The sequence below is a fragment of the Triturus cristatus genome, chromosome 6 (genome assembly GCF_964204655.1).
Source record: "Triturus cristatus chromosome 6, aTriCri1.1, whole genome shotgun sequence".
NCBI classification, from domain to species: Eukaryota; Metazoa; Chordata; class Amphibia; order Caudata; family Salamandridae; genus Triturus; species Triturus cristatus.
In genome coordinates, this window is record NC_140589.1 from 668845632 (window position 1) to 668866439 (window position 20808).

The 20808-nt window shown below is 41.5% G+C and overlaps 1 protein-coding gene across 7 annotated transcripts in view; it reads right to left on the bottom strand.

Moving 5' to 3' along the window:
- The window catches only part of ANKRD6 (ankyrin repeat domain 6), a 725774-nt gene that overhangs the window by 200550 nt on the left and 504416 nt on the right, over positions 1-20808 (bottom strand). For 6 of the 7 annotated variants that reach the window (XM_085611161.1, XM_085611166.1, XM_085611164.1 and 3 more), the window contains exon 3: positions 15160-15258. In XM_085611161.1, coding sequence (XP_085467287.1) covers positions 15160-15258 — 99 coding nt within the window. Of the gene's footprint in view, positions 1-321; positions 655-15159; positions 15259-20808 lie in introns of all 7 variants that reach the window. The other variant, XM_085611160.1, reaches the window with a different exon arrangement.

The following is a 20808-nucleotide window of genomic DNA, read 5'->3' on the forward strand; positions in this document are numbered from 1 at the left end:
TAATTCCTATATGGAGGATTGTAGCAGAGACATACAACAAAAAACAACTTCCTTATTGATTTAGGATTATTTTTCTTGACTGATGTGGGAAATAAAAGGTTTTTGGGGGATGGTGTTTCAAAGCATAGATTGAGTTTATTAAAGTATCTGAAAAGACACTGTTCCAATTACAGTGAGAAATGTGGTAACAAAAGCCCGAAGACATCCCAGCCATGCGCACATGCAGATTATTGCAAAGTCCCTCATGCCACGTTCAGAAGAATTGATTAGACACTCATCATGCAGACTGTTGACAGGGATGCACAAGAGAGACGTTCTAACCTCCTTCACTCTCTCTGATCTTCTATGGTCTGTCCTAGCCCTTCGCCAAAAGTTTCTCTTATCTTTTTCTTCCTTGACTGCTTTCTCTGCGGTGACTGTCTCCTTGACTGCTGCCGAGGTGTGTGCTGTGTGAATGCTCATTGACCAATCCGAGATCGCACCTGAGCTCCGGTAACAGCCTCCAGGATTGGTTGGCAGAAGGCACGGGTTAGATCCAGTGGTGGTAAGCTCTATTGAAGGTGTTGCAGCATGTTGAAATTCATAATAATCCCACTCTAGGCCACTGGAGGTCATTCTTCAATTTAGCCTCTTACACGCTTTAATTAACACAATCTGCAGAACATGAAGTTAATTGCATGTTTACCTCTACTCAATTTATTCCCTCTATTTTTGTCAAGCCACAGAATTAGAATGTATTTAACAGTGCACCAAAAGATGGAGGAAAACACCCTTAATTATTCTGGGGCTGCGTCATACATAAGGCACCCTCGTGTGTGCATTAGCCACTACCATCATTACCCCCAAATTTGCAACCAAGATAAGTTTCTACAATATAGGATCACAGGGTCCTAATTTTCTACATTTTATATCAGCAACATGGCATCTCACACTTTGTTCCTTCCAGTTGAAAAACAGAGATGTTCTGCTGTGGTGCAGACAGAGCACAGACTCGAAGAAACGTTTTAATTATTACACCATTAACAAGAATATAGAGCTGCAAAACTCCTCTAATTACTATCTTTCATTTAGTGGTTCAGCAAACATTAAATAGACTGACGGTCGTTTCACAGTGGTGTGCATTTACAAGGCCCCTGAATGCAACAGGAGTCACTTTCATGATACTATAAATTAAAAATGCTTTATCATCCAGTTTGCCATCATTTAAGCAATCCAATTAGGTAGCAAACTTAATTATTCAAATCTTTACTTAGATCAAGGACACAGAATGAAAAAAGTGATACTGAAAGTTTATCAAAACATTTCAACAAAGTTATGTTCACAGCCAATAGAAATGCATCATTGAAAACTTACACAGTTATTTTTATACCAAACGCTCGCACATTTATCCTAAAAAATCGGACTGAACCTATATTCTCCTAACATTAGCATTAGTGTGTTATTAGTACTTACATGTTTCATGAATCATGCTAAAAATTGATAATATTTACTAATTCAATGCAAAAACTAGAAGAACCAGAGGCAATTTATATGATATTCTTTCAAAAACAAAATAATTATGCATCAAGATTTATCCCATGGAATACTTAAAAATTCAAATACAGACTCTGTATTAATTTGGTACTGTGCAGCAAGATTTTACACTTATCCCTTCTGATAGATTTGATAATTCTTTCAAAATCCTCAAAATACAGCAGTTTAGAATCCCGATTATATTTTGAAACTGCAAGTTTAATTCCAATTGGGCCCTGTAAAAGTGAGCAACTCTGAGATGCGGCAATGTTCTTTCTTTGAAATGATGTTGCCAGCATAGGATAGGATTTTTAAAAGTTTTTTTATTTTTCTTAACAAGATAACAAACAAAACATTGAATCAGTGTAATCAATCTGCAACTGTAGGCACCTACAATTAAGTGTGAATATAAATAACAGTAAAATGAGTTGAAACCAGGGGAGATGGCTGGGATCACAGCACGTATTTAAGAAAACAGATACAGGAGTGGTGAGGAAATACATACGGACACTGGACCCCCGCATAAGTCCCACCCTATAGTCAGAGGAAGCGGACCAAAACTCCTAAAGAAGAGAGTGCTATCTGACGATCAAATGAGAAACAGAAGTGTAACCTGCAGCGGACACCACTCCCGGCGGTTGGAGAGCTTACCATCCTGTTCTCTTAGGCACAGATGACAGGGAAGGAAGAGGCTGACAATTCCAGACATGTTTCCCTTTTCTTTAAGTTCATCAAAGTACAAAGCAGGCATAGCAGTTCCAATTTGTAGATGAGTTCATATTTGTAGTTGAGAAACTGGCATGTTGAAGTGGGACTATCATGACCACAAAACATTGGAAAATGCAAAGAGATGTAAGACTACTAATGTACTTCCAGCAAAGGCATACACCTGAATGGACCCCAAGCAGGGCAGTTTGCTTGACTGCACCAACACAATGTTCTTCAATCAAATGACAGGCTTCTGTGGTCTACTGGTCAAGCATAGAAAAATATGATTACTACTACAGCGGGTACTTGGCACTAGTCATATCAGATAATGAACTGCAATAAAAGTCTTTTGTACTGGCTATGTTCCTCTGATGAGCTCAAACAAGAGTGAAACAAATGTTATGAGATGCACACATTTTGGACTCTCAAAGTTGACATGGGACTGCCATGACTACAACACAATTAGAAATGAGAAGAGAAGAAGAGCTACTGTAGAAACACTGTATACAGTCCCTTGCAGAGAGAGTAATGACTGATGTGATATGGACACTGGCTCAAGATATCAAGTCATTTGCCCATCCAACAGGAAATACACGATAAGCATGTGTAAAAATGGAACAACCATGATTTAGGTAAGCAAAAGAAACCTGTGACACTCTGAAAACTTCACAGAGCTAACTGGCTAGCTGTTTTAAGCGCTGCATATTCTCTGGCAAAGAACCCTGGATATCATTGATACTACATAACCCATCACCGTAAAGAAATGAACAAAGTTCAAATAATTTCTTCAGTGTCAAGAAGAAAAAGACTATTCCTGCTTTTCCTTAACAAAATGACGAACAGTGTGCCAAAGGTCAGTTGGTACCCTTTATTTGGTTGTCCATTTTTATCTTCTTTTGTACCCACCCACAAGGGCGATAGACAAGATGGTTTGCCTGGTGTGCCTTTTCGATTTATCAATATGCATATAATAATGTGTGTTTTATTTTATGCATTATTTATATATTAGTTCATACATAAGTGCTATAAATTTGTTATATTTTTCTGATATTTAAAATGTTGTTAAAATGCAGTGATCTCAATTAACAATCCAAGGATGCTTTGCACAGTGTGACAAGTACCGTTTAGGCTTCTTCTATTTTCATTATGTGCCTGGTCGCTGATTCGTGTATCTCTTTTAATAGAAACTGTGCCATTTTCGACACGTGCAAAAATGCAAGTACCATATCTGCTTCATTTCTAGGCTGACATATTTTATTGTTTTTATTATGGACACGGTCATAAAATCATAAACGTTTCCTGTAGAAGTTGACAAGTTTTTACTTATCGGAGCAAGTAATCTACATGTGAATTGAGATGACACTTATTGCCATATTTGCTTAGTCTTGTTGATGCTTCAGTGTCTGTAAGTACTGGTTTGTTTTATAAATATAAAATAAAATCGGTGATGCTATAATAATCCAGGTATATGACAATAGGTTGGAGGGGCCTCACTCTAGGACTATCAGGCAAGAGGTCATGTAGGTTTGCAGTGACTACCAGTCTCAAGCAGCGGCGGCATCAGGAGCGATGCAAAGAAGGAATATGTCTCTTTACTATGAATGCGCTACAACTTATTCCATTACAACGCGGTCATTACAACGATTGTGTTTCAACGCGAACCATTACATCGCAAGTCGTTACAACAACTTGCTGTATGGGGCGCGCTGGACTTAGGAATAGTATTATTTACTATTCCTACTCCAGTTTGCGCAACAGCAGGAAAGGTGTTGGATTGTAAATCCAACACCAGCGTGCCCCCTACAGCAAGTCGTTGAAACAACATGCGATGTAATGGTTCACGTTGAAACAACGCAGTTGTTGCAACGACGCGTTGTAATGGAATGCGTTGTAGCGCATTCGTAGTAAACGATGTCTCCCGCAAAGAAGTGGATTTTAGCTTTGAGCTGCCTATCATTGCGAGGCAAAAGCTGCGATAGGGAATAGCTAAATAGCTATTTTCTTACTAAGAGAACATAATTTATGCGGTCCATCTTGAGAAACACGACTTATAGGCTTGCTATTTATTGCTTATGTTAAAATTTGGCATAGCGCTTAGACTTAGCTACAAGGTGTTAGGACGTCAAGAGTTTGCTAACTTTGTTAGAAATGTTCATATTGTTTTCGCTGGCCATGTCATCCATTGCTGCACTTATTTTTGCCTTCTGTGTGGTTACTGTCCATACTTTGTGCCCTAGACTTTGTAGAAAGAGGTTGTAGAAATAAATATACTAAATTATAGCCTCTATTTTGTTGTCTTATTTTGAGCATGTTATTCATTTACGAAAGAGGGTTTAGAGTTCCATTGTGTCCCTGAACTTATCTTGTGGGAGTGACCAGAAAAAACCTCCTACAAAGTATTGGTCCGTGGGTTGTGTATGGGGCACAGGCCAAAATGATTTCTAGTTCATATTGGTGCATTGAACTAAGACCTTCCGCCAGGGAGTTAGAAATCGCACCCCTGCGGGACTGGGCGGGGGAGGAGCCAGATCGTGACAAAAAGGAGAACTCTTAATACACCATAACAATGATACCAGGCTAAATAGAGCAAAGAGTGAGAAGAAAGACGTCAGAAAAGAACCAGGCCAAGTGTGTGCAGAACAGAGATAAGGTGAAATACACACACAGGTTCACAAGAATCAAAATGAAAGTATTTGTCTTGACCCCTCTCACTATAGGTCCAAAGCTACCAGGCAAACAAAATAGCAGCCAGTAACCAAGCAAGACAGGCAGACTACATGTGCTATGGAAGGTGACTACACCATACAAGCTGACCTCTTGCAAATGAAATCTACAAAATAAAAATCAATTGGCAACCAAATCCACAAATCAATAACTCAAAGCCTCAATAACTATCAAGGTAAATGACAGAAACGCAGAAATTAGGATGCATTTCTATTGTCGGAATAGAAGAGAAGAGAAACAACATCACTCAGGCTGACATGAAATCTATGGTGATACCCAGATTGATGCACGTCTACCCCCTTGTAGGCATCATTTTCCAAACCATTTTAAATGTGTATTCAAGGTGTTTGCAGATAGGATTCAAACCACATGAAGATGGAGCCTCGAATAACTAACAGGTGTATGACTCACAGGAGCTGGCCAGAAGCAACAGGGGGAAAACCAATAAAGGTGCAACGTCTACAGCAGCAACATATATTAGGTTTAATGTGTGATTAGTTTACAATAGATTAATGGAATTGTGAATGGATGAGTAAGATGCACCTGAGAGGGACTGATGAGAAGCTAGGGTTATGGTGCAAAGTCCTTACTGGCCCTGGATGTACCAGATCAGAACATACATTGTGCTGCTATCTAAGAAACGAGATGTGCGCTATTTTAAACCTTATTAATTTTTCACTGGAGCCTACAGACCGAGCTGGTACAGAGGCATTTCAAGAATTTCAAGAAGGCTTCTAACATTTCTTCTCATGCATTCCTGTGAGGAAAAATAGTACCTACTCAGTAGAGCATGCAGAGATATTGGTACCTGGAATCTCTCAAAACGTGTCCGGAGTATCTTAAAATGAATGTAAAACTAATGAAAAGTCCTGAAGTCTAACCACTGACATGAATAAATTAACAGATTATGTAACTTCTATGTATAGTAAAAAAAAAAAAGGCCACTGATATTCTTTGTTATGTTTTAAGGTTGTGGGCGTAAGTTAGACAGGTTGTATACCCAAAGCACTTGTCTGAACAGCAGCTTACTGAGAGGTGAGCATTACTTTCATACTGATTCAGCATAACCAAAACTAGAAATGCAGGACATCAATTACTGGTTAACAGGAATCCCAACTGCAGTCCCTGTATCACCTAAAAGGTATCAGGTTGACCACCAGTAAGTCCTCTAGAGAAAGACTGTAAAAGAAACACCCAATGTTCTGAGCATTACTGTATGTTTACTTTCTGCAGTTCACAAACCTTGATTTCATCTAGTCAATCAATCAAAATGTTATTTATTGCACAGTTACTTAAAACCATTTGCAATATAGCAAGGTAAGAAAGGAGGTGATTCAATGACGATTATGGCTCCTTTCTTTCCGTAAAAGAACATAAAACAATATGGACATAATTTAAAAGTTAAGAATTAATTACATTTAAAAAGACATTATCCCCGTATTGTCACTTCGTTTGTGCACCTCGAGACTATTTATCTCAAATTATCCGAATCCATTGTCTTTGTCAAGTCTGGAGCGAACGTCCTGCATGTATTTCCCAATTCTGGCCAGATCCGTTGTTAATATACAAGAAAATATGGCTGTAACTGCTTCTTTTGTTGTTTGAACACCTTTGCGTAGCCATATTGGCTTTAGTAACTTCCAACGAGATTGTAAGAGCCCCAAGCAGCAACACATCAGATGTAGCAATGATTCTGTTGAAGTTACATATTCTGCAGCAGATTTTATTTTCCAAGGTTTTCCAGCCCGGATTTAGTTCTTTTATTGGGAGAGGTACAAGCCTAGCCCATTGGATGTTTTTTAGGGCCTTTCTCCCCAGTGCTTGATCAAGATAAGGCTGGGATTTGTGGTCCTTGTAAGAGGTTATCACCTCAGATTGACCTCTTCCTTTTTCAAGATTTATTAAGTCGATTTCTCTTGACAGTCGATAGCATTGTTTGTTTATTGCCGTTTTAATAATCGGGTAGGTTATGCCTTCCTGGCTCCAGTTTTGTGTTGCCAATGCCAAAACTTCTGCTGCTTTCTGCAGATAAGCCTGCCATGGATTGGGTAAGCCATAATAAATGGGTTTCAGCCTGCTCTTCAAGCTCCCGTTCGGCGCATTAAGTACTGAATAGTAGTATTTTGCATGCGTACCTAGGCATTCTTTGCTCTGGTGCACCAAGCCGAATTCCAGGCGAATCCCACTATTGCGGGTGTATTTCGGTAGTTTGAAAATACGTTTATACGCCCAACACTGCGCTTTGTCCATCATTGTGCTCATTTTTCCGGGGAAAGCCTGCTGGGCATATCCCGCGACTGCCCTTATTTTTGATTGTAGTACCTTTCTAATTGGAATGGTGGTGGAGCTCTGCATTTTCTCTTGTAGCTTGCACAAAGCATATATTGTGGACTCCACCTTAGATTTCATTTTATGTAAATGCATAGTAGCTTTTCCTGTGTCGCTCAGCCAGCACCCAAGGTAATTATAAAACTTTGAGACGGTTATTGTCTCTTTTCCCACATGCCATTTTAGGAGAAAAAAAATTGTACAGCTCCCAAAGATCAAAACTTTGGTCTTTTCCGGGTTTATCATTAATTCATTATTCAGGTTGTAATCATTTAGAGCATTGAGGCCCCTTTGTAAACCTGCTTTCGTGTGGTCCATCACCACTAGGTCATCCGCATATTGTAAAATTTGAATTTTGTTGACACCTATTTTTGGAACTGTTAGGTTAGCATTTTGAATCGACTTGCCCAAGTCCGCTGTATACAAGTTAAAAAGTGTTGGGGCAAGTACGCATCCCTGTTTTAAGCCCCGATTTGTGAAACACTTTTTTGTTGTAATGTTATTTACCAGTTTGACTCTGATCCAGGTATTTCTATATAGAGAGATAATGGCATTGAGAAGGCCAGATGGAATTTGCCAGTTGCTCAATTTGGACCAAAGCTTGCAACGTGGCACTCCATCAAATGCTGCTGAAAAATCTATAAAACAGGCATAGACTGGTTTATTATCCTTACAATTGGCTTGGTGACGTAGATATGCTATTGCTGTGATGTTGTCGATTGTCGAGCAGCCTTTGCAGAACCCTGTTTGATAGAAGGGAAGAATTTCGTTTTCTTCGACCCATCTGGTTAATTCTGTTAGCAGGATATTTGCATAGACTTTCCCTTCGATGTCCAGCAGGGCTATTAATCTGTAACTCTTCGGTTCTGTATTATAGCCCTTCTTAAATAAGGGTTGTAGGATTGACCCGCGCCACGAGTCTGGCAACTTGGCCCCGGATAAGACTCTCCCCCAATAAGTTGGATCTTCCCTGAACATCGCAGCCGGCAGGCCGTTAGGTTCTGGTGCCCCATCTTTCCTTATCTTTTTGATCACTTTTTCAACGGCTCTTACATCCTGGTCTTTGAACATAGCTAGGTTTCTGTGGTTTATGGGTTCCGCATCGTTATTTGTGCTCTCTATGTACACCTTGGAGCTTACACATTTAAGGAACTCTTCCTTATCCACGTATATTGCGTCCACATGTCTCACCCATGCGTCTGCATGTACGGCATTACTCCGGACTACTTTGTTATTGTCCAATTCTGCTATATAATGCCAGAGTTGTCGTTGTTTGTGAGGTTTTGTTAATTCGTGGATTTTAATCCACTCTTCTTCAAGCCTATTTTGCTTGATTGTCCAGAGCAATTGTTTCTGTTCTTTATGCAATTCATTGTACTTGTCCCGTGTATTTTTCGAGCCTATGTTCTTATATGCTCTTTTTGCCCTTTTTAAGTTGCCAGTTATATCAATCAATTTTTTATTATTGTCCGTGGATTGTGTAATGGTCCTCTCCTTAGAATTGGGCTCAGCTGTCTTCAAGCATGTTTTCAGGTCATTTGTCCACTCGGACCAATTTTCCCTATCAGGCGCAACACCAGGTTTATCCTCTGTGTGTTCTTTCCAATGTTTTAGAGCCGTCACCTGGTTAATTTTCAATTTTATTCTTCTCACCAGGGCATGTTCTTCGGAGCCTGTTGATTGGAAGACCGTTATAATGTTTTCTCGTTCTTTGGTAGTGACATTAAGTTCTACCTGGAGTAATGCATGATCACTTGTGTCGTCTGTTTTAATTTCAAACTTTTAGATTTTGCAAGCAAGCTGATTGCATAAGAAAATATAATCAATTGTGGAGCAGTTCTTACATGTGGTTCTCCCTTGGTTGTTTGGGTCTGAGCTTTTTTGTAGATACTCAGCTGAATTAAGTTCATAATCTAGTAAGAAATTATTAAAAATTCTTTAGGCCCAAGTTAGGTAATTCCTTTCACACTGTTTTGTTCCTAAGTGATGCAAATTGAAATCACCCAAAAGCATTTTCGCCGGTGACTGGTATTTGCATAGAATTTCCTGTACTGTTGTAATCATAGATTTTGTAACCTTTAATTTCCATTGAGCTGATGTATTTAAATATACATTAATTACAAGCAACGAGACGGTGTTTTCCTTGTCGCTTTTTCCTTCCATTAGCAGTACTTGTAGCATGTTTGAGTTGGTATTTATGTTCCTAACAGTTAGTTGTTTTGCGTGTTTGGCATAAATCGAGATCCCACCTGATGGTCTTCGTAATGGTTATGTTTGGTAGAAAATTGATGGTAACCCGCATACCCTTCCAAGTGTACCGGTTCTGTTGCCCAGGTTTCTTGTAGGCATGGGATATCACCCTCTAGCAATTTACTTATAGCTGTTACTTGTCTAAGGGCTTTTTGTAAGCCCGCCACATTCCAGGAAACGAGTTTGAGACTTTGGTATGCTTTTTTCCATTTGACCTGGTATGCCAGTGTTTTCCTCAATTAACAAATTTGTTCTGGCCTTTGCTCGAAGGTCTCTCGAAAAGTCCGCAGTGTACACTTTTGGGTCAGGTATGGCGAATGGAACTCTGTGTATCACTGTAATTCCCCATAAAATTCTCCCTCCATTGGCTTTTTTGGGGTGCCTCTGCTTTTTAATTCTATGTGCAGTTGCTTCCTCCTGGGTGCTTACAATGATACTTAAGTTAGTATAGTTCTGATCCGGTTGTTTATTCGAGGTACCTTTCAATATGCTACGGGGGTGTTGCTTTACTTTCTTTATGTCTTTGACCGAGCTCGATAAGTCAAGTAAAATTTGCGGATATTTTTTTTGCTCCGGTGTCGTGACTGCTATACTCCAATTTTTGAAAGTTTCTGTTTCCACGAGCACGGCTTCTGCGATGTAATGATTTATCCAGGTCACTACTGTGTTTTCCTGGTTGGGGTATTCGTCCCTTGGTTCAAAATGAACGCTCTCCATGTCTGCACATGTTATGTTAGACAAAGATGGACTATGTTGGAGGAGCCTTAATAGGTTGCCCCTATTTATGATGTCATGTCTGCCCTTTGATTTATAAGATGGCTGGAAGACGCTTAGTCTGGAGTCTCTTCTATCCGCCAAATAGCAATTGTTGTGAATTGCGTTGTGCGGGGATTTAGTTACATCGGACGTTGTTTCACCTGGAAGCTTAGATGTAGAGGTTGGGTCTTTCTTTACCCCATTTTATTTTTGGAATGCTCATTTAGTATTTTGTCCAAGCAAATGGTTGTTGTGTCCGTTGAAACCCTCTTTGCTACCCCCTCTTGCTCAGAATTCTTCTGAGTTTCTCTGATGGCCAATTGTACAGCTTTCTTCTGCTTTTCTCTGGTAGCTAATTCGACTGGACTTTTCACTGTCTCAGTACTATTTCTTAATTGTTTATTTGCTTTTATATGTTTGGAAAAGATTGGATTTGTTTTTTTATTTGATTGCTGGTCCTGTTTCTGGTTAAATGTTGTTACCGGTTCATTGGAGCCGTGTGTAGGCTGTCCCCAGCTTCTTCTAAGTTGTGTTGTCTTTTCAACCTTTTTTTAAAAAAAAAATTTCTTCATACGTCTGGTCATATTCAGTTGTGTTGGTTGGGTTAAAGCTACTTGATTATCCTTCAAAATTGGATTTTTTATGGTAACTATCAATTGATTGGCTAAGTCTGAGTCTATGCTTGGCGTATTTGATTCCTCTTTTTTATCGATGTACTGGGGCCTTACTAGCATGTTATTGGACTTGTTATCGTTGATTACCCTGGTCTTTAAATCCTCAATGAGGGTAGTCAGGACTTCCGGAATTGTTGCCAGTTTGTCGATTGTTGGGCAACAAGCACATTCCGTATTTAATGTGGTCGCGTAGGCCTGTGCTCGCATGATTAGAGAGTTGAGGTCAGCCAATTTTTGGTCAATCCCTGTAATTGCATTTGCCATGATGTTTAGCAGGTCTACTTGAGCATCCATCTTGATTGAATGATAATTTAATACATCCAGAGTGAGTTGTGATGTTTTGAAGAAGATGTCCCATATTGTCCCTGAGTCGGTTGCTGGCGCTGTTTTAGTTGTTAGTGCTGGAGCATGGATCTCGAAGCTTTGGCTCAGATTCACGCCTTTAGGCGTTTTCTTTAATGGTGATGATGTTACAGATTGTAAGGTTTTTTTCTAGTACCTTGATATTCTGGTCTGCTTCCTCATGATATGCTTGCTTTGATGTTTGATTCAGAATTTGTACCTGGACCTCTATTGGTTGTTGGGCCTCAGTGCTAATAAATAATTCCTGAGTTTTGTGCCAGAGTGAGCTATCAGGCTCCTCTTGTGGACATTCTGTCTCCTGCGGAGATTGTTCTCTAGATCTAATTAGCTCCAAATCTGTTATGGACCCCCATAAATTGTCTTGTTGTTCCATTGGTTCTTGTTGTAACATACACTCGGTTGGACCCATAGCTATTCTTGGGTCATTTGCGTTGTCGAGGGCATTTATGTTGTATACTCCATTTGTATCCTTTACTTGTGTGTCCCTAATTTTCTTGTTTATTAGTTTAATTGGTGGGGGTAATTGATTATCTCCCTCTTGTTTGGTGAGCATTGTCCCTGCTGGATCTTTTAAAAAGTCGGTCTTGCATAGAACTTTATTTGTTCTTGTAAATATATGAAAGATTGGTGTTATTAATGTTTGCGCCTCCCCCTCCGTTTTTGCTTTATTGTTGTTGGCCGGCATTCCTTGCGCTTTTCTTTTCCTTTTTGTTGCTGGGCAAGGCGCTCTGTCTCTTCCTGACCTCATATTTTATTATATTTAATTTTATTTGATTATTGTGTTTGTTGTTCTACTTCCCCCTTTTTTGCACAAGGCTGCAGACTCTGAGCAATCTCTGGGTACAAAGGAGACGAGGGGGCACTAAGGGTGAGGGACGATTGATTAGCTACAGACCGGCAGCGACTCACACTGTTACCGTCCAAAGCTCTCTACCCCACCTTACACCTTACAGCCTCGCATCCACCTTGGCTTGCTACTCCGGACAAAGCCAGCACAGCGTAAACACAGACCTCCCACCAGGGCTACAGAGCTGCAGTCTACACCCTTGCTCTGATTAGTCTGCTCGGCCGCTGTGACACCCTCACCTGGCAGCACAACCGCCTTGAAGCCCGGGAACCAAGAGCCGGAGCACGAGCAGCAATTTCGTCACTTTCGTCAATTACAATTACGGTGTCCTTCCTCGCACCGCTTCAGCATTCAGCAATGGGGGCAAAGCAGCTGCGGTTTTAATCCGCTCTAATCCTCTCGCTGCATCCTCACTCTCCCCCGCCGCTTTCCACGTCTGCCACACTATCCTGTGGCGCCACAACGCAGGCGGTGGCAGAAGCTGGGCTCAGCGGCTGGCCACGCAACATGGGGGGGGGTTCGAGGGTGGCTCACCGTGCACACAGCGCTGGCATCATTCCGTGGGGCTCCTCGCGGCACTCATCGGCGGTGAAGGCCGGCACCCAGCGGGCTTACAACGGCGGAAGCAAGGCAAACTCCCGGCGGGGCACCATCAGCACCGCAACAGTAGCAACAGTAGCGGCCCAGCCGCTGACAGAACAGCACGGCAAGGCAGGCGGGGGCGGTTACCGGCGATGGCGGCTTTCTGCGTTGGCTCTCCACCGCTTCTCGCTCTCCGCTGTTCTCGCGATCACCCTGATCACAATTCATAAAAGGACTGCGCCCACGTCCTCTTAGCAGCAAACTGAAGAATTTTGAAGGGCTATGTCTTTGGACAGAGGCTGGGATATTTCAATCCTCCTTCCTCCCCTGATCTCTCTGCAGCCTTTTGTCTGCTCCCGAGGGGTTAGGAAATGGACAAGTGATGGGAACATTACCTTGACTCTAGAAGATGAAGTCTGTGTTGCAAGGAGTTGGGAAGCCAGTGGCTGAGGCCTACTCTACCAGGATCTGCTCCTTCTGAACCTGTGTATTGTGGTTTGCCTTCCTCACGCAGACTGAGACAGGGCATCTGGGGATCTGTGATGGAGTCGCAACGCCCACCAGTAACCAACCTAGCTTACACTGTTCTGATGCAAGCAAGTTAAAAATAGGAAGACAATATCTGATCATCGAAGATGAGGGGGCAATGACCAAATCCACCCATAATGGAGTCAAGAAAAACACAGTTTGCCCAGAGAGGGGCTGTGATAGATCCTCTTATAAAATGGAAAGGGTAGGCTGTGGAGTGTAATAAGGGTTAACTGAGACTGACAGAGTCAAAGTGTAAACCATCCTCATATAGTAAGGGCTGTAATAAGGAAGATGGTCGACGTAACAATAAGTACACTTCTTTAGAAGACCATCTAAACAGTGATACTGTTAGATAATTGGACCCCTACTAGTTGTTAAAAGGTAGCATTTTTTTGAGAGGTATTTTCCTTTACAGTCTGCTTACTACCATGACTTCAAGGCCCACTTCTGGAGATGATGGCCAATTATAGGACGTGAAGTCCTAGGTATGTCAATTAGGTAGCAAATAGCCCCTTTTGTAATTTGTAAAGTGCATCCTGGGCAACTAGTGCCTCATTCTTGGGGCAATGTAATCATAATGGCAATACACCTGTAACACTTTTAATTGATCAATCAATTTCATGGGAAACTCGTTTTTGTAATGATGATGTGCTGTGATTAAGTAGTTACAATCCATTTTGTGGCATCCATTTCCACACACAACAATGGCGTCGTTTTGTGCCCTTTGCTGCTCTGAAGAGAGATTACTGCTGTATTTGGTTGTGAAAGGAGAAATAATTGCTAGTAACGCAGTTATCTGAGGTATAAAATGCATCTTCATTGTTGTGTTTATCAGCATCATTTAGATGCAACACTGTCGCGAAATACTGACATGGAGTTCCTAAACAGTATATAGAAGCGACTAGTGGAACAAACACAAAAAAGTTACTGTGTTTTTAGAGATTTTACATCTTTCTCCTGCTGCTCTTGAGCAACCTTGACACTTCACAAATACCATCTACTTCAAACATTCCTAGGAGCTTACAGCATGCTTTCAAAGGCTTAGAAAAGCGATTCTCTATGTATCAACCAACACTTTTTGCAGGAAATGGCAGGTCTAGTGCGTTTGATCAGGAACTGCTGGCTACATCCGTCATACAAGCGTCATTAGATGATGCTTAGGGAATGAATGCACATCAGCTAACTTAGTTAGACTGGACCCAATTCACAAAACAAAATGTGTCTGTTTACACGCATTTAAGCTTATGATTACGCTTTACTTACATTTTCATACAACTCGTCGGAGTATGCCTGAAATCTATACAATTCGTAGACTTCCAAGCATACTCTTTCTGCATAATGCATACTCCATGGCATAAATGTGCTTAAGCACATTTTTTATCTCCATGAGAAACATTTGGCTCTCCTACCCTGGAAAGACACTTACTCCTGCATTTTGCAAAATGCATTGCCCTGGTGCAAAAGGTTTGCGAATACCAGCATACTTATCACTTTGTAGGTGCTCACGTATGTCTGCAAAGTCACCCCTTCCCGCCCAAAAGCAAACACCTGTCCCACACCTAGACACGGTATTATATTCATTGAAGATCCGCCAACTATTGACCCTATAAATCGGGTATAAGGAATTCCACCAGCAGATCAGAAACTTCAGGGACTTGGCTGTTCCAGGTCACTCCAGCTTGTCCCTAGTCACTACAATAATGTCTTTGACGTATGTAAGCGTTCAGTTTGTCAGTGCTTATGCTCACTTGCTCTACCTTCTCTCTACACTGTGGTTGATGCCAGGATGAAGGTCCTGCCAGATTAGTCCTGGCCAAGAGCTGCAAGATCAGACTCATGCACAATGAGAGAGGTGGGGGTGTCACATAATATCAATGTACTTACATCATCCTGAATGTCGAGCTCGCATCCTGCCTTCAGCAGAATCTGGACAACACCAAGGTGACCTTTGTTGGCAGCAAGATGTAGAGGGGTTCGCCCATGCTGTGGACGAAGAGAAAACAGGGCACTTTTTAAACACTTACAATTTACCGAAACGGTTAATATTGAGGCCAATAATATATATGAACCTGCACATATACTGAATCGACAATCTCAACTAATAACGTATTGCCAAACTATGCTTATATGCGGAAGGTTAGAGATACTATTTTAACTCCATGTTCACTTATCTTGATATATGTCGGTAGTTGACCTTTTGAAAAGGATATATGTTCAGGTCGATACTAAAATGTCTGCATGACGGCAGAACACCTTGACACTTTGTTAAGAAGCACATTAGTGTAAAACGTTTCTTGCTCACATATCTGAAATTTTACTCACAGTGTAGTTACACTAAAAGAAAGGCATACGTATCAATGAAGCTGTCAAATTCTATGAGAGCAAAAAGTGAGAGTGAAATATTTTCTTCATAAAGAGCAATCAGATTGGTCCAAAAACATGCTTGCTATAAAAATTAATCTGAATGGTCCTAAACAAACTAGCTCAAGACATTAGAAATCATACTGCCTGCTGTATGTTTGATTTACAGCGTGGCTTGTTAAATAGTTAATATGTTGCATGTGTACACTTTGTAGTAGCCACTAGCTCGTCTCTTTGTTTAGTTTTCTACACTAGTAATACTCTTACCGTTTATAGACTGATCCCTTAAAATGTTTTTTAATATAAAGGCTACAGAGGATATTTGTCTGTAACTGGATTATGCCAAATGTAATATGCTGTCCTTAGGAGGCTATGTTAGGACCTTGAAAAATGTTTCGGCAATAATTTATTGGGCATCAAAACAATGCAAACAAGCACTGGCACAGCCAAAAAAGTCTGCCATTTCTTACCAGCCTTTCGACTTTGTCAATGCTTGGTTTGTTTTGTCATGGTTTGTGTAAAACTTTATTTTTGAGGAGCTGCCGGGCTCTAGCCAATATAAACAAGTATTGAAATGCAATAGGTCTCGTATTTGGTTGAGTTAGAGCTATTGGCGTTAGAAATTTCAATTTGTTATGGTAGAGGTCTTCAAACTGTGGGGCGCACCCTCCTGGGGGGTCGTGGCTATGTTCCTAGGGGGGCACAGATTACTTTGTAAATACTTGTAAATAAAGATAGCCTGTAAGTGCGACTTTCTGCATTTATCACGTTTCCAGACTGTCTTCATTTACATCCATCAGGTAAAGGGCACATACAACTATGACAATTGTGATTCTTTGCGTTGTGGTGGCTGGTTCAAAGACGTGGCTCAGTGGCTAAAAGAAAAAAATAACATTTTCTATATAATTTTTTTCCACATTCAAACAGTTGCATATAAAATAATGCACATCCCATAACAAAAAATAAATGCAAATTAATCCTTGGGAACGCTTTCTTTTATGTTATCAAACCTCAATTCATTAATGCGATCACTGCAGTTGTCTGTGAAACCAGAGAGAGACACAATTGAATACTGCTTTGCCCAGTGTGGAATCCTGACTTCTGTATTTACAATGCTATGAAGTCCCAGCCTGTAACACAAAGCACTGTGAATATGCACTGTATAACCAAGGCTGCTGAAACTACGTGGTGGGAAGGACGAAATTATGTGGCAGGTATTAGTAATTTTTTATATATATATAGTCTTCATAAACAACCGTTGTTCTGCTCATGTCTAGATTCGATGAGTAGCGCCATCATGTAGCAGACTGTCATAAGTGCGGTGTTGAAAATTAAGTGCCGTAGCCCAGCACTGGAAACCAATTAAGTGCTGGTGCCCAGCACTGGAAAACACCGGCTCAAATTAAGCATTGGTTGTTGCCTTTCTAGTAACTTTTGATACGTTGAGCTAGAAACACATTTTTGTTTGTTAAAATCTGTAGACATTGAAGCAGATGGTGGATTATGTGGAATGTAGATTTGAAATGGACATCACTATCATTAGTGCAGCAGGTGCAGTGGCACCTGAGCAGTGCACCCCAATTTTGTCTGTGTCACTAGCAAAACGGTGGATAGGCACCCTTTTTCTTTGTTAGCATTAGGGCCCAGGTTACCCGTGCTGCTCAGGGAACAGGTCCAAAGAGACAGGCAGCACAATGCGGGATTTACTCCCCTTGATTTTTGCTTTGGACCTCAGTCTAGGAGTGATGAGCCAGTAGAGAGAGTGGGCAGAATAGTAGGTATCATTTGTGCCACAGATGCAGTGGCACGAGAGCCCAGGGGAATGAGGTGTCAAACCCTAATTAGTATTGTTTTACTATCTTTTCTTGATTACGTTGGGGCCCAGTGCACCATTGTTGGCCAGTGTTGTTTTGGGCCTCGGACCAATGGCCCAAGAGAAGGGAAAATGTAATCAGTGGGGACACATTAGCTTAGGCCTCAGAGAGATGACAGAGTGGGGAAAGGGGCAAGATGGAGGCCCATTTTTAGGTCTCGCCTGAGCCAGTGTATGCGCTGCTCTGGCGAGACATTTAGTAAGCGGCTTTTCGGAGTGCTACCAAAGCGGCCACCAGCTGGCGGTCGCGCGTCACCCTCCGCCTCTCCAATAACTGCTGCGCGCGCATCCCTCGTGTGCTTTAGCGCGTCATCGCGATCACTTTCGCTTTCACCGAATACGCGATCACTTTCGCTTTAAGGGCCGTGCGGCGTTACTTTTACGTCCACGCGGCCAATGCTCGTTTTCTTAGTCACACAAGTAAACACCAATAGGGTCTCTACGCCCTGTTTCCCTTTCAACGTCCGCTTTTCATGTTTGTTTTCCAAGCGAGGCAGCCTGTGCCGAGATGGTGAGCATGCAAAGCAAACACTTCTTGGAAGCAAACAGGAGTTACTAAACTTAAACTGTAAAAAATATATATATATTTCTTTGCACGTATTTAAATTGGCGCGCTAAAGCTTAGGTAACGCCGTGATTCAGTAATTACTTTGGTATGATCCAGATTTTTGCTTTTCTACACGAGTGAAGACTAACTTGTGGGAACCCTGTGAATATCTGGTTTTCCGCATTTATTGGCAAAGGAGTTACTTCCAGTTTTCACGAAGTAATGCGGTAATACCGCATCGCTCTGAATAAGTGGAACTTGAAAAATATGCGTTAATATGATTTAAACACAATTAACATTTTCCCCAACGATTCTGCATGAATAATTCTTTAACATGTTCTGGTTGTATTTTGCAGCAACTGGTGTAAAATAGTCCATAGCACTCATTATAACCGTCCTGGTATCTTGTGCGATAATTATCGCACACAAAAATATAGTCCGACACAAAGGTGTTCAGATTTTAAGGTGTATGATAAGTACAAGTTTTGCCCACAGAATGGGGATAAATGGATTTTGGTGCTTGCGGCACCAAAATACACAAGTCATGGTATGTTCCAGGCATAATTTTCCCGATAATTTTCACAGATTTAACCTCCTGAAATGTATCCTGGCGTTGTGGATGTTATCGAACACGGTATTAACAGGGTCCGATAGAATCACTCATAAATCTGATATGTGGGGTCCCAGGATTATGACAGGTGCTCACAACTTGTGAAAGATATTTTTTCTTCCCCCTTGACATGCGAGGTGGTTAGTTGGCAGTCTCTTATAACTCTTCCTTTAACATTGGACCCCTTTTGTCCCCCCTTGTCGCCTACTGTCTACTTTTAAAAACATTCACCCACCCCTGCATCACCTCGCTAATCCTCCTAGGGTGTTTTGGAAGAAGTAATACTCAGTGCAGAGACCTTGCCATACTGGAATAAGTGAGTGCTTCCTCAAGCTTAAGCAAAGCTTCCTAGGGCTAGCTGTGAAAATAAGCCATACTGTACACACTATCTCCCTGAGCATTTATCCTCCTTGCTTGTGGCTCAATCTGCCATTAGTTATGACTCACTCTCTCTAACATACTCCACTCACAAGCTCTAACTATAAGACTGTCACTAACAGACTCTCACTGACAGAATCACTCACAACTCCCTCTCACTAACTCACTCTCACTGACAACATCTCACTGACTCACTCACACTAACAGACTCTCACTAACAACCTCTCACTAACTCACTCGCACTGACAAACTCTCACTGGCAGACTCTCACTCTCACTGACTAACTGACTCACTCTCTCTCACTTACTAACTAACTCTTCCACTCTCCCTCACTAACTGACTGACTCGCCCACTCTCTCTCACAGACTAACTCACTCACTGTCACTGACTTACTCTGCCAGTCTCTCTCACTAACTAACTGACTCACTCTCACTGACTCACTGTCACTAACTTACTATCAGTGAATTACTATCAGTGAATCACTCTCACTGGCAAACTCTCACTGGCAAACTCACTCACTCTCTCTCACTGACTGATTAACTAACTGACTCACTCTCAATCACTGGCTCACTCACTGTCACTGACAGCATCTTACTAACAGACTCTTTCACTAACTGACTGTCCCACTCTCTCTCACTAACTGACTGAGTCACTCTCACTGACTAATTGACTCTCTCTCACTAATTCAGTCTCTCTCAATAACTGACTCTCTCTCACTGACTCTCTCTCACTCACTCTCTCTCACTCACTCTCTCTCACTCACTGACTCTCTCTCACTCACTGACTCTCTCTCACTCACTGACTATTCTTAAAAGACTGACTAACTCTCGCTAAAACACTCACTCTCACTAACTTACTATCCCACTAACTCACTCTCTTACACTCAGTAACTAACTCACTCTCTCACTCACTCTCATTCACTCTCACTGACTAACTCTCACTCGCACTGACTAACTCTCTCACTCGCACTAACCGACTGACTCTCACTGACTGACTCTCTCACTCTCAATAACTTACTAACTCTCTCAATCTCACTGAATGACTCTCTCACTCTCTTACTGACTCTCACTCTCTCACTGACTCTCACTCTCTCACTAACTCTCACTCACTCTCTCACTAACTAACTGACTCCCATTCTCTCACTGACTAACTGACTCTCTCCCTCTAACTAACTCACTAACTGACTCTCGAAAATCACTCTCACTAACTAACTAAATAACTGACCGAATAACCTTCACCCTCCTGTTATTTATGCCACCCCCATAACAAAAAAAACATTGGCATAGCCAATAGGTCTCGCCTTTGGGACCTTATACGTTTTTTAGCCATGCAACAGTTGATGTTATTGCACCAAGGATATTGTGCCGCATAACTAAAAACTTATAAGGTCCCAAAAGCGAGACCTATTGGCTATGCCAATGCTTGTTTCAATGAGGGGCAGAGAACACAGCCACTCTGCAAGGCAGTCAATCTCATCACTGAAGCAGGTGCCATGGCACGCGGGCCCAGAAATGAGAGGCTCACTGCATAACAATTGTGACTGCCTTCATTTATAAAAGAGGATCTGAGGCTCACTTTTCTTCCTAGCATTAGAGGTGAGGGCACCCTTGTTGCAAAGTGGTAGGCAGCATAGCAGAGCTAATTTTATTCTTAAAGGGACAGAGAATCTGTTCCAAGATTGGAGTGATGGCCATGCATGGTGGGTAAGAGGTGAAAGAGGCAGAGGACACAGTCTACTACTCAGGGCTGCAGCTATCATTAGTG